The sequence below is a fragment of the Triticum urartu genome, chromosome 2A, assembly GCF_056163025.1.
Source record: "Triticum urartu cultivar PI428250 chromosome 2A, HENAU_Tu73, whole genome shotgun sequence".
NCBI lineage: Eukaryota > Viridiplantae > Streptophyta > Magnoliopsida > Poales > Poaceae > Triticum > Triticum urartu.
Genome location: NC_141874.1, coordinates 88378322 through 88392469, shown reverse-complemented (window position 1 = coordinate 88392469; position 14148 = coordinate 88378322). Strand labels below are relative to the sequence as shown.

General features: G+C 44.6%; 1 protein-coding gene across 1 annotated transcript; it reads right to left on the bottom strand.

Moving 5' to 3' along the window:
• Positions 1–10928: 10928 nt before the first annotated feature.
• LOC125535880 (putative leucine-rich repeat receptor-like protein kinase IMK3) lies at positions 10929–13790 on the bottom strand. Its single transcript, XM_048698946.2, has 2 exons — positions 11852–13790; positions 10929–11757 (listed from the first exon to the last, which is right to left on the bottom strand). The coding sequence occupies exons 1-2, from the start codon at positions 13590–13592 to the stop codon at positions 11150–11152; spliced, it is 2349 nt and encodes a 782-aa protein (XP_048554903.1). The 5' UTR covers positions 13593–13790; the 3' UTR covers positions 10929–11149.
• Between the last annotated feature and the right edge of the window lie 358 nt (positions 13791–14148).

Below are 14148 nucleotides of genomic sequence, written 5' to 3'. Positions count from 1 at the left end.
CGTTTCATCTCCCTCGTTCTCTTCAGCTCCCAGCGTAGCCTCTCGTCTCCTTCTCTTGCGCCTATAAAAGGGAGGTCGCTCCTCTCAGAGAGACGCACCAGAACCTCTTCTTTCTCTCGCCACAAGTTCCTAAACACTGCGCTGCTGCTATGTTCTTCCCCATCCCGGCTTGCGGCGTGCACCGCAGGTCGGGACAGTAGGCCTCCGAAACCGCACCTCTTTGAGTCATGTACATGAGAAGAGTGATAAGGTTTTTGGGGAGCGCTTCGCGTGACTACTGACTTCTTCGTCACGGACGCCCCAGACTCCGACGACTACTTCCCCAACAACGACTTCTTCCCCGACATCGACAACCTCCTCGACGACATGGCTGGCGAGGACACTGACCCCAAGTCCAGCGCTTCTGCTGCTGCTGTCCCGTACGCGTTCTTCCTCTTTCTATTAGAGGCCCTGCTACAGTTCCTTGTTCTAGTGTTTGCCTTAGATATGTTAGACTCTGTTTCATATATGCAACTTGCTATATTGTCTGCTCTAGATATGTTTAGTTACAGTTCATATATGAAGTTGTTGTTTACCTTCTCTTTGTCAAATCGTATGACTAGTTTTATCACTGCTATACTACTCGTGCGTTATGATACGTCTCCAACGTATCTATAATTTTTGATTGCTCCATGCTATAATATCTACTGTTTTGGACATTATTGGGCTTTATTATCCACTTTTATATTATTTTTGGGACTAACCTATTAACCGGAGGCCCAGCCTAGAATTGCTGTTTTTTGCCTGTTTTAGGGTTTCGAAGAAAAGGAACATCAAACGGAGTCCAAACGGAATGAAACCTTCGGGAACGTGATTTTCTCAACGAACAAGACCCAGGAGACTTGGACCGTACGTCAAGACACAAAAGAGGAGGCCCTGAGGTAGGGGGCGCGCCTACCCCCCCAGGCGTGCCCTCCACCCTCGTGGGCCCCCTGTTGCTCCACCGACGTACTCCTTCCTCCTATATATACCTACGTACCCCCAAACAATCAGATACAGAGTCAAAAACCTAATTCCACCGCCGCAACTTTCTGTATCCACGAGATCCCATCTTGGGGCCTGTCCCGGAGCTCCACCGGAGGGGGCATCGATCACGGAGGGCTTCTACATCAACACCATAGCCCCTCCGATGAAGTGTGAGTAGTTTACCTCAGACCTGCGGGTTCATAGTTATTAGCTAGATGGCTTCTTCTCTCTTTTTGGATCTCAATACAATGTTCTCCCCCTCTCTTGTGGAGAACTATTCGATGTAATCTTCTTTTTGCGGTGTGTTTGTTGTGACCGATGAATTGTGGGTTTATGATCAAGTCTATCTATGAACAATATTTGAATCTCCTTTGAATTCTTTTATGTATGATTGGTTATCTTTGCAAGTCTCTTCGAACTATCAGTTTGGTTTGGCCTACTAGATTGATCTTTCTTGCAATGGGAGAAGTGCTTAGCTTTGGGTTCAATCTTGCGGTGTCTTTTACCAGTGACAGTAGGGGCAGCAAGGCACGTATTGTATTGTTGCCATCGAGGATAACAAGATGGGGTTTTCATAATATTGCACGAGTCTATCCCTCTACATCATGTCATCTTGTTTAAGGCGTTACTCTATTTTTAACTTAATACTCTAGATGCATGTTGGATAGCGGTCGATGAGTGGAGTAATAGTAGTAGATGCAGGCAGGAGTCGGTCTACTTTTCTCGGACGTGATGCCTATATACATGATCATACCTAGATATTCTCATAACTATGCTCAATTCTGTCAATTGCTCAACAGTAATTTGTTCACCCATCGTATAATACTTATGCTCTCGAGAGAAGCCACTAGTGAAACCTATGGCCCCGGGTCTATCTTTATCATATTAATCTCCTACTACTTAGTTATTTCCTTTGCTTTTTCCTTTGCCTTTATTTTACTTTGCATCTTTATCACAAAAATACCAAAAATATTATCTTATCATATCTATCAGATCTCACTCTCGTAAGTGGCCGTGTAGGGATTGACAACCCCTATTCGCGTTGGTTGCGAGGATTTATTTGTTTTGTGCAGGTACGAGGGACTCACACGTAGCCTCCTACTGGATCGATACCTTGGTTCTCAAAAACTGAGAGAAATACTTACGATACTTTGCTGCATCATCCCTTCCTCTTCGAGGAAAACCAACACAGTGCTCAAGAGGTAGCAAGAAGGATTTCTGGCGCCGTTGTCGGGGAGGTCTACGCGAAAGTCAACATACCAAGTACCCATCACATACCCTTATCTCCCGCATTACATTATTTGCCATTTGCCTCTCGTTTTCCTCTCCCCCACTTCACCCTTGCCGTTTTATTCGCCCTCTATCTCTCTATCCTCCCTCTCTTTCTCTATTTGCCTCTTTTTGCCCGCTTTTTTTGTTTGCTTGTGTGTTAGTTTGCTTGCTTGTCATGATGGCTCAAGATAATACTAAATTGTGTGACTTCACCAATACCAACAACAATGATTTTATTAGCACTCCGATTGCTCCTCTTACCGATGCTGAATCTTGTGAAATTAATACTGCTTTACTGAATATTGTCATGAAAGATCCGTTTTCCGGCCTTCCTATTGAAGATGCCGCTACCCATGTAAATAGCTTCGTTGATTTGTGTGATATGCAAAAGAAGAAAGATGTGGATAATGATATTGTTAAATTGAAGCTATTTCCTTTTTCGCTTAGAGATCGTGCTAAAGCTTGGTTTTCGTCTTTGCCTAAAAATAGTATTGATTCATGGAACAAGTGCAAAGATGCTTTTATCTCTAAGTATTTTCCTCCCGCTAAGATCATCTCTCTTAGAAACGATATTATGAATTTTAAGCAACTTGATCATGAACATGTTGCACAAGCTTGGGAGATAATGAAACTAATGATACGTAATTGCCCTACTCATGGTTTAAATTTGTGGATGATTATACAAAATTTCTATGCCGGATTGAACTTTGCTTCTAGAAATCTTTTAGATTCGGCCGCGGGAGGCACTTTTATGGAAATCACTTTAGGAGAAGCTACTAAACTCCTAGATAATATTATGGTTAATTATTCTCAATGGCATACTGAAAGATCTACTAATAAAAAGGTGCATGCGATAGAAGAAATTAATGTTTTGAGTGGAAAGATGGATGAACTTATGAAATTATTTGCTAATAAGAGTGTTTCTTCTGATCCTAATGATATGCCCTTGTCTACTTTGATTGATAATAATAATGAATCTATGGATGTGAATTTTGTTGGTAGGAACAATTTTGGTAACAACGCGTATAGAGAAAATTTCAACCCTAGGCCTTATCCTAGTAATCCCTCTAATAATTATGGTAATTCCTACAACAATTCTTATGGAAATTATAATAAGATGCCCTCTGATTTTGAATCTAATATTAAATAATTTATTACTTCGCAAAAGAATTTTAATGCTTTCATGAGTGCAAAGAAAGAACCGCTAGGATGCGTGCTAAGAAAGATGCCTTTATAAGAGCGTGTTCTTCTAGTTCCTATGAAAATAAAGATGAAGATCTAAAAGTTATTGATGTGTCCCTTATTAAATATTTTTTTTGCAATATGAATCTTGATAATGATGAGACTGAATATGATCCACCTTTACCTAGAAGGCGTTCCAAGAATTCTGAATTTTTTAATCTTGATGCTAAAATTGATAAAAGTGAGATTGAAGAAATTAAAACCCTAGATGTTGCTAAACCCACTATTATGGGTTTCAAGGAATTTAACTATGAAAATTGCTCTTTGATTGATTGTATTTCCTTGTTGCAATCAGTGCTAAATTCTCCTCACGCTTATAGTCAAAATAAAGCGTTTACTAAACATATTGTTGATGCCTTGATGCAATCTTATGAAGAAAAACTTGAATTGGAAGTTTCTATCCCTAGAAAACTTTATGATGAGTGGGAACCAACTATTAAAATTAAAATTAATGATCATGAATGCTATGCTTTATGTGATTTGGGTGCTAGCGTTTCCACGATTCCAAAGACTTCGTGTGATTTGTTAGGTTTCAGTGATTTTGATGATTGCTCTCTAAACTTGCACCTTGCGGATTCCACTATTAAGAAACCTATGTGAAGAATTAATGATGTTCTTATTGTTGCAAATAGGAATTATGTATCCGTAGATTTTATTGTTCTTGACATAGATTGCAATCCTTCATGTCCTATTATTCTTGGTAGACCTTTCCTTAGAAAGATTGGTGCAATTATTGATATGAAGGAAGGAAATATTAGATTCCAATTTCCATTAAGGAAAGGCATGGAACACTTTCCTAGAAAGAAAATTAAATTACCTTATGAATCTATTATGAGATCCACTTATGGATTTCCTACCAAAGATGGCAATACCTACATCTATCCTTACTTGTTATGCCTAGCTAGGGGCGTTAAACGATAGCGCTTATTGGGAGACAACCCAATTTTATTTTTATTCCTTGCTTTTTGCTCCTGTTTAGTAATAAATCATTTATCTAGCCTCTGTTTTGGTTGTGTTTTTTTCTTTAATTAGTGTTTGTGCCAAGTAGAACCGTGGGAAGACTTGGGGAAAGTCTTGTTACACTTGCTGTAAAAAACAGAAACTTTAGCGCTCACGAGAGCTGCTGCCATTTTTATTTGAAGAGTGATATTTAGTTAATTATTTTTGCAGATGATTAATAGATAAATTCCTCACGTCCAGCAATTTATTTTAGAATTTTTGGGGTTCCAGATCTTGCGCTAGCTACAGATTACTACAGACTGTTCTGTTTTTGACAGATTCTGTTTATCGTGTGTTGTTTGCTTATTTTGATGAATCTATGGCTAGTAAAATAGTTTATAAACCATAGAGAAGTTGGAATAAAGTAGGTATAACACCAATATAAATAAAGAATGAGTTCATTACAGTACCTTGAAGTGGTCTTTTATTTTCTTTTGCTAACAGAACTCACGAGATTTTCTATTTTAAGTTTTGTGTTGTGAAGTTTTCAAGTTTTGGGTAAAGATTTGATGGATTATGGAACAAGGAGTGGCAAGAGCCTAAGCTTGGGGATGCCCATGGCACCCCCAAGATAATCTAAGGACACTTAAAAGCCAAAGCCTGGGGATGCCCCGGAAGGCATCCCCTCTTTCGTCTACTTCTATCGGTAACTTTACTTGGAGCTATATTTTAATTCACCACATGATATGTGTTTTGCTTGGAGCTTCTTGTATGATTTGAGTCTTTACTTTTTAGTTTACCACAATAATCCTTGCTGTACACACCTTTTGAGAGAGTCATACATGATTTGGAATTTGTTAGAATACTCTATGTGCTTCGCTTATATCTTTTGAGTTATGTAGTTTTGCTCTAGTACTTCACTTATATCTTTTAGAGCACGGTGGTGGATTTGTTTTATAGAAACTATTGATCTCTCATGCTTCACTTAGATTATTTTGAGAGTCTTAAAAAGCATGGTAATTTGCTTAAAATCCTAATATGCTTGGTATACAAGATTAATAATAAATTTTTCTTATGAGTGTGTTGAATACTATGAGAAGTTTGATACTTGATAATTGTTTTGAGATATAAAGATGGTGATATTAAAGTTGTGCTAGTTGAGTAGTTGTGAATTTGAGAAATACTTGTGTTAAAGTTTGTGATTCCCGTAGCATGCACGTATGGTGAACCGTTATGTGATGAAGTCGGAGCATGATTTAATTTTTGATTGCCTTCCTTATGAGTGGCGGTCGGGGACGAGCGATGGTCTTTTCCTACCAATCTATCCGCCTAGGAGCATGCGCCTAATACTTTGCTTTGATAACTTGTAGATTTTTGCAATAAGTATATGAGTTCTTTGTGACTAATGTTGAGTCCATGGATTATACGCACTCTCACCCTTCTACCATTGCTAGCCTCTCTAATACCGCACACCTTTCACCGGTATCATACACCCACCATATACCTTCCTCAAAACAGCCACCATACCTACCTATTATGGCATTTCCATAGCCATTCCGAGATATATTGCCATGCAACTTTCCACCGTTCTGCTTCATCATTGTCATATTGCTTAGCATGATCATGTAGTTGACATCGTATTTGTGGCAAAGCCACCATTCATAATTCTTTCATACGTGTCACTCTTGATTCATTGCATATCCCGGTACACCGCCGGAGGCATTCATATAGAGTCATATTTTGTTCTAAGTATCGAGTTGTAATTGTTGAGTTGTAAGACAAATAAAAGTGTGATGATCATCATTATTAGAGCATTGTCCCAGTGAGGAAAGGATGATGGAGACTATGATTCTCCCACAAGTCGGGATGAGACTCCGGACGAAAAAAAAGAAAAAGAAAAGAGGCCATAAAAAGGCCCAATAAAAAAATGAGAGAAAAAGAGAGAAGGGACAATGTTACTATCCTTTTACCACACTTGTGCTTCAAAGTAGCACCATGATATTCATAGTAGAGAGTCTCTCATGTTATCACTTTCATATACTAGTGGGAATTTTTCATTATGGAACTTGGCTTGTATATTCCAATGATGGGCTTCCTCAAAATGCCCTAGGTCTTCATGAGCAAGCAAGTTGGATGCACACCCACTTAATTTCTTTTTGAGCTTTCATATACTTATATATAGCTCTAGTGCATCTGTTGCATGGCAATCTCTACTCACTCACATTGATATCTATTGATGGGCATCTCCATAGCCCGTTGATACGCCTAGTTGATGTGAGACTATCTTCTCCCTTTTTATCTTCTCCACAACCACCATTCTATTCCACCTATAGTGCTATGTCTATGGCTCACGCTCATGTATTGCGTGAAGATTGAAAAAGTTAGAGAACACCAAAAGTATGAAACAATTGCTTGGCTTGTCATCGGGGCTGTGCATGATTTAAATATTTTGTGTGGTGAAGATGGAGCATAGCCAGACTATATGATTTTGTAGGGATAACTTTCTTTGGCCATGTTATTTTGAGAAGACATAATTGCTTTGTTAGTATACTTGAAGTATTATTATTTTTATGTCAATATTAAACTTTTGTCTTGAATCTTTCGGATTTGACTGTTCATACCACAATTAATAAGAATTACATTAAAATTATGCCAAGTAGCACTCCGCATCAAAAATTTTGTTTTTATCATTTACCTACTCGAGGACGAGCAGGAATTAAGCTTGGGGATGCTTGATACGTCTCCAACGTATCTATAATTTTTGATTGCTCCATGCTATATTATCTACTGTTTTGGACATTATTGGGCTTTATTATCCACTTTTATATTATTTTTAGGACTAACCTATTAACCGGAGGCCCAACCCAGAATTGTTGTTTTTTGCCTATTTTAGTGTTTCGAATAAAAGGAATATCAAACGGAGTCCAAACGGAATGAAACCTTCGGAAACGTGATTTTCTCAACGAACAAGACCCAAGAGACTTGGACCCTACGTCAAGACACAAAAGAGGAGGCCACGAGGTAGGGGGCGCGCCTACCCCCCCTCCCAGGCGCGCCCTCCACCCTCGTGGGCCCCCTGTTGCTCCACCGACGTACTCCTTCCTCTTATATATACATACGTACCCCCAGACGATCAGATACGGAGCCAAAAACCTAATTCCACTGCTGCAACTTTCTGTATCCACGAGACCCATCTTAGGGTATGTTCCGGAGCTCCGCCGGAGGGGGCATCGATCACGGAGGGCTTCTACATCAACACCATAGCCCCTCCGATGAAGTGTGAGTAGTTTACCTCAGACCTACGGGTCCATAGTTATTAGCTAGATGGCTTCTTCTCTCTTTTTGGATCTCAATACAATGTTCTCCCCCTCTCTTGTGGAGAACTACTCGATGTAATCTTCTTTTTGCGGTGTGTTTGTTGTGACCGACGAATTGTGGGTTTATGATCAAGTCTATCTATGAACAATATTTGAATCTTCTTTGAATTCTTTTATGTATGATTGGTTATCTTTGCAAGTCTCTTCGAATTATCAGTTTGGTTTGGCCTACTAGATTGATCTTTCTTGCAATGGGAGAAGTGCTTAGCTTTGGGTTCAATCTTGCGGTGTCTTTTACCAGTGACAGTAGGGGCAACAAGGCACGTATTGTATTGTTGCCATCGAGGATAACAAGATGGGGTTTTCATAATATTGCATGAGTCTATCCCTCTACTTCATGTCATCTTGCTTAAGGCGTTACTCTGTTTTTAACTTAATACTCTAGATGCATGCTGGATAGCAGTCGATGAGTGGAGTAATAGTAGTAGATGCAGGCAGGAGTCGGTCTACTTGTCTCGGACGTGATGCCTATATACATGATCATACCTAGATATTCTCATAACTATGCTCAATTATGTCAATTGCTTAACAGTAATTTGTTCACCCACCGTAGAATACTTATGCTCTCGAGAGAAGCCACTAGTGAAACCTACGCCCCCCGGGTCTATCTTTATCATATTAATCTCCTACTACTTAGTTATTTCCTTTGCTTTTTTCCTTTGCCTTTATTTTACTTTGCATCTTTATCACAAAAATACCAAAAAAATTATCTTATCATATCTATCCGATCTCACTCTCGTAAGTGGCCGTGTAGGGATTGACAACCCCTATTCGCGTTGGTTGCGAGGATTTATTTGTTTTGTGCAGGTACGAGGGACTCATGCGTAGCCTCCTACTGGATTGATACCTTGGTTCTCAAAAACTGAGGGAAATACTTACGCTACTTTGCTGCATCATCCCTTCCTCTTCGGGGAAAACCAACGCAGTGCTCAAGAGGTAGCACTTTATCTAGTATTTCTGTCAATAAAATCATTTGGTAAATTGCTCGTATTTCCAACATATATTACCTAATATTTCCTGGACAAAATGTATGTTATGTTAAGAATGATAACTATGCCCTCTATGTTGGTGCTCAAGGAAGGTAATGACACAACATAAAAGTAAATGGGTAGGACATTTTTCCAGAGGAAAGCAGGGATTGCCGTGTGCTTTATTTTTGTTAGTGGCAAACTTTTGATGCCTTATTCGAGAGTTGCTTTCAAAATTTGAAGGAACATAAAGACATGTCTATTCTCGTTCTCTATATAGTGGCCACTTGACGCTTTGCACTTTGAATTTATTTGATTCCCTTTCTTTATGCAATAGTTGGATATATTTTATTTGCTTATTTACATCCATTAGAAAGAAAATAGAAAACCAATTACTTCCTTCTTTAAGAACTTGAACAACGAAAGATTTTTGGGCGTGGCGATGATAATTAACTTTGAATGACCTTCCTCAGTCATGACTGATAGGTATGGTGGACTCTTATGAAAATCTCGACTCAAGGATTAGGATGCACAAGCAGAATTCATGCTTATTACATGCAAAGGCTAGTAATAGATCGAGAAGCAGCCAACTAGAGAGCATAGCGATCATAATCATGCATTCTGAATATGTAAGCATTAAGCGGCAACATAAACATGATAATACATTCTAAAGTCATAACACATTCATGCTGAATTGATATCTATCAATTATGTGTGAACATGTGCCAAGTTAAGCCACCTGATTGCTTCAGAAGAGAAATATCATGGTAACATACCACATTATGTCACACAATTTAATGCATGTTAACATCCAAGATAACTCATTATATACTCCTAGTTAATTGAACTCAATATGAGGAAGCATGAATCATCAAACTCTCGTTATGAACCAGATGACTATCATACAACACCATAAAGCAATCACGCAGATAAACATATGTACATAAACAAAGCAAAGCATGATCATACCAGCTTTCTCTGCCGCCGCCACTTCATTAAGTATTCGTCATTATTGCCTTTTCACTTGCACAACTTGAATAACATGAATAATCATAATAATATAGTGCAATTGTCGCCCTGGACTGAAGCTGAAAACTGCTATACAAAAAAAAAGGCAAAGAAATATTTTCGTGTTTTCATTGGTTCAAAGGATAAAGCAACAAGAGCTAAGCAGAAACCTTTTTCAAGATTTCCTCTTTTTGAAACACTTGAGTTTCGAATACCTCCAGCTCCAGGACCTGAAGCAGTATGGCTTGGCTAGGGAAGTGATAATAGTAGCAGAGTCTGAGCTTTGCTTTGAGATGAGAGAGGGCTGGGTAGTCTAGCTCGAAATGGTCTGAAAATTAGTGGCCAGAATTTGGAAGAGCGAATTAGAGACAATTCGAAAGTTTTCACACAAGACAAACTTTCTCAAGCAACCAAGTCCAGCCATGGGATGGAAGGCACAACCTTTGACGCTTAAATCACTAATGGACTTTTCACTTCTATTGAATAAAATTGAGTTCAATTCAGACCCCGTATTTTCGTTTTCTCACTGAAGGCGAGGTTCAGGCCCAGTGTTTTTTTCTGACTGAAGGTGAGACTGGGGCGGCATCTCCATGTGGTTTTCTGGCCGAAGGGCAAACTAGAGTGAGTTCATCATTTAAACAGCAAGGGCGAAGTTCAACTGATGAAGTAAGTATTCCATGTATATGTTTGGCCTTGAGATAGTATGGTAGTATGTCTGAATGCACAACAACATCAGTATGATATTTAAACATATATATAACCACTCTGTTTGTAAACTGATCTCTAATATGCCTCTTATAAATTGCTTATATAAGAGGGAAGTTCAGAGATTGGATTGGTAAACAATCTGGGAGAGAATTTTGGCATGCTAGACTTCTTTCTTACTGCAAACGGGATTATTTGTCGTGAGCATTCTTCCTTGGCGGTTGGTATATCTGGAGATTGATTATCCATACCTGTATATGCTGTTACTCTTTATTAATCCAAGTTACTGGAAGCCACTATTTAAGGTTTACTGGAACCGCTTTTAAACATATATCAAAAGTTCAGTTTGAAATTCTGAATGACACGACGAGGGAGGCTGTAAGAAATTCAGAACCAGAATGTGCTCAACAGCTTGTGAAAAATCAATAATGTTTATATGGGTTTGGAATTCCTGACAGAGATTCTAGTGGTGCAAATAATACGTATTTGCCTATACAAACTATAGAAAATGAAAAAGAAGGACAATCCCTTCAACTTATAAATATACTAGTTTTTCAAATCAAATGAATCAAAGAATTATAAAAAAAAAAAAAACTAAACCTCCAATCTTCTTTCCTCTCTAGTTCACTCCCTCTACTCGTTGCTTGCAGAAGCAACATGGCCTTCCTCGCTTGGCCCGGGCCGGATCTCCTCGAGCTGCCGCAGCACCTCCCGCGCCTCGGGCCGGGCCGACGGCGAGGCCTCGACGCACTGCAGCGCGAGCTTGAGCGTGTCCATGAGCTCGTCCCCCTCCGGGCCGGCGGCCGTGTCCCGCATCAGCTCCAGGTCGAACACCTCGTTGGTCCACTCCTCCTTCACGATGGACCCCACCCACTGCGGCAGGTCCATGCCGTTGGTCGTGTCGGCGGGGGACTTGCCGGTGAGCAGCTCCAGGATGATGACGCCGAGGCTGTACACGTCCGTCTTGCCGCTGGCCTTCTTGAGCTTGGACAGCTCCGGCGCGCGGTACCCCAGCGCGCCCGCCGCGGCGAGCACGCTCGAGTTGGCGGCGGCCGTCATGAGGCGGGACAGGCCGATGTCGGCGATCCTGGGGCTGGAGTCGTCGTCGAGGAGCACGTTGCTGCCGGTGAGGTTGCCGTGGAGGATGTTCATGTCGTCGTGGAGGTAGGCGAGCCCGCGGGCCGTCCCCTTGGCGATCGCCATCCGCGTCGCCCAGTCCACCGGCGTGTTGGGAGCTCGAGCTGAACCAACGCCATGAACCAACCAAATGTCAGAACCACAGAGCTGAAGAACCCAGCTTCAATGGATGAAGAATTTTCAAGGAGGGAATCTCACCGTGCAAGAAGGCGGAGAGGCTGCCCTTGGGAATGTAATCGAAGACGAGCAGCTTCTCCCCCTTGGGGCCGAGGTAGTAGGCTCTGAGCGAGAGCAGGTTGGGGTGCCGGACCTTGCCCAGCGCCGCCGCCTCGGCCTCGAACTCCTTCTGCCCCTTGGTGATCTTCTCCCGCAGCCGCTTCACGGCCACCAGGCTGCCGTCCTCCAGCGTCGCCTTGTACACCGTGCCGTACGTGCTCTTCCCCATGATCTCCGCGGTGGCGCACAGCAGGTCGTCGGCCGTGAACGCCAGCGGCCCGTCGAAGTGCACCAGCTTGCCGCCCACGTCGCCGCCGGACTCCGCCTCGGACGCCCCCGGCTTCTCGCCTCGCCCGGCAGCTGCAGCAGCGGCGCCGGCAACGTCCTTGCTTGACGACTGCTTCCCGCTCCGTGCTCCAGTGCCAGTGCTGGACTTCTTCTTCCTTGTCAGTAAGCAGAGCAGGAGGCAGCAGAGCGACAGCAAGATGAGGACGCCGATCACGATCCCGGCGATGATCAGTGCGAGCTCCTTGGTGCTGAACCTGCGGAGGCCGTGGCGCCCGGTTGTCCCCTGCGAGGTTGATGCCGGCGCCGGAGACGGAGACACGGGACAGGGCGGCGAGGAAGCAGAGTAGCCGCAGAGCAGTATGTTACCGGCGAAGGAGGTGGGCCCAAACTTGTGGGCGAGCGACGCCGGCACCGCGCCGGAGAGGTTGTTGTAGGAGACGTTGAAGGAGTGGAGCGTCGCGGTGAGGTTTGCGAGGCTCTCAGGGATCTCTCCGGCGAGTGCGTTGCCTGAGAGGTCAAGCGTCTTGAGGTCGTGAAGCGAGCCCAGCCGGGCGGGGATGGAGCCGTTGAGGTTGTTGCCGGCCAGGTCCAGCTCCTGCAGGTTGCTGAGCCCGGCGAGCGACTCCGGCACCGGCCCGTCGAGCGAGTTGTGCGCGAGGCTGAGGAAGACCAGCTGGTAGCTCCCGGTGACGGCTTCCTTCCGCGAGGACGAGGACGGCGCCTTGGATCCGCCCCCGAAAGAGTCGGGGATGCGGCCGGAGAGCTTGTTGTACGAGAGGTCGAGGAAGAGGAGCGACGAGGAGCCGACGACCTCGGCGGGGACCTCGCCGGAGATGGCGTTGCGGCTGAGGTTGAGGCGGATGAGCTTGGTGGAGTTGGCAATCGAGGCCGGGAGGACGCCGGTGAGGAGATTGCTGCTGGCGTCGAACGACTGCAGCGCGAGGCAGCGGCCGATCTCGGGCGGGACGGCGCCGGAGAAGCGGTTGTTGAAGAGGTAGAGGCCGCGGAGGTCGGGGAGGAAGCCGAGCGAGCTGGGGACGGCCCCGGCGATGGCGTTGTCGTGGAGGCTGAGGCGGCGGAGCCGGGTGAGCTGGCCGAGCCCGCGCGCGGAGAGGGTGCCCGCCAGGCCGCGCCAGGGGAGCGTGATGGCGACGACGTTGCCGTTGACGCACTTGATGCCCGTCCAGGCGCCCGAGCAGGCACCGCCGAGGCCGGTGGCGTTCCAGGAGCGGAGGAAGCCGCGGGGGTCGGCGAGGTCCCCCTTGATGGCCTGCAGGCCCTGCCGGTCCGCCTCGCTGATCACGACGCCGTCCCCTGCCGGATGATGCCCGTGGGCGGCGGCCGCCGGCGGAGGGAAGAGGAGCGGGGCGCAGCAGCAGCAGTGCAGGACGAGCAGCAGGGCGGCCGCGCGGTTACCGCCTGGCCGCAGCGGCATGGTGCCGGGAGCTCTGTGCACGGATGGAAGCAGGGGCAGGGTGGCGGTGGAGTCCGGGAGAGGCGCTGCGGTGGCGAGGGGAGGGGAGGGGCGGGCTCGTAGGTAGGTAGGTAAGGTGGGGGAGGAGTGTGGTGCGGTGGTGGTGTCATAAATGTGGCGCGCCCGCGAGCGATTCCTGGCGCTGCAGAGATGGGCGCGGGGAAGAAGACGAGGGCGCGCACGAGGCCGCCAACGGCTAGTCGAGGCCGCCAATGGGTGGATTCTCATTCCCTCCCAACGGCTAGTTTCGGATTAACTCATTCGTTCAGGATGCAAAGTGCACAACATGATTGTCTGCGGCCCGTCCCGCATCGTTCCGCGTTCGCTAAGGGCCGGTTCTTTTCGACGAGAATCGTCCACGCCAGCTTCTTTCAGAATCGTCACTCTATATATTGTTTATAATCCTATCTAGTTAAAGTCTAATTAGGTAGGATTGTAAAAAACATATGAAGTGGTGATTCTGGAAGAGGCTAGGAAGGGGGGCGATTCTGGTAGAATCGCCTAAAATAACTGGCCC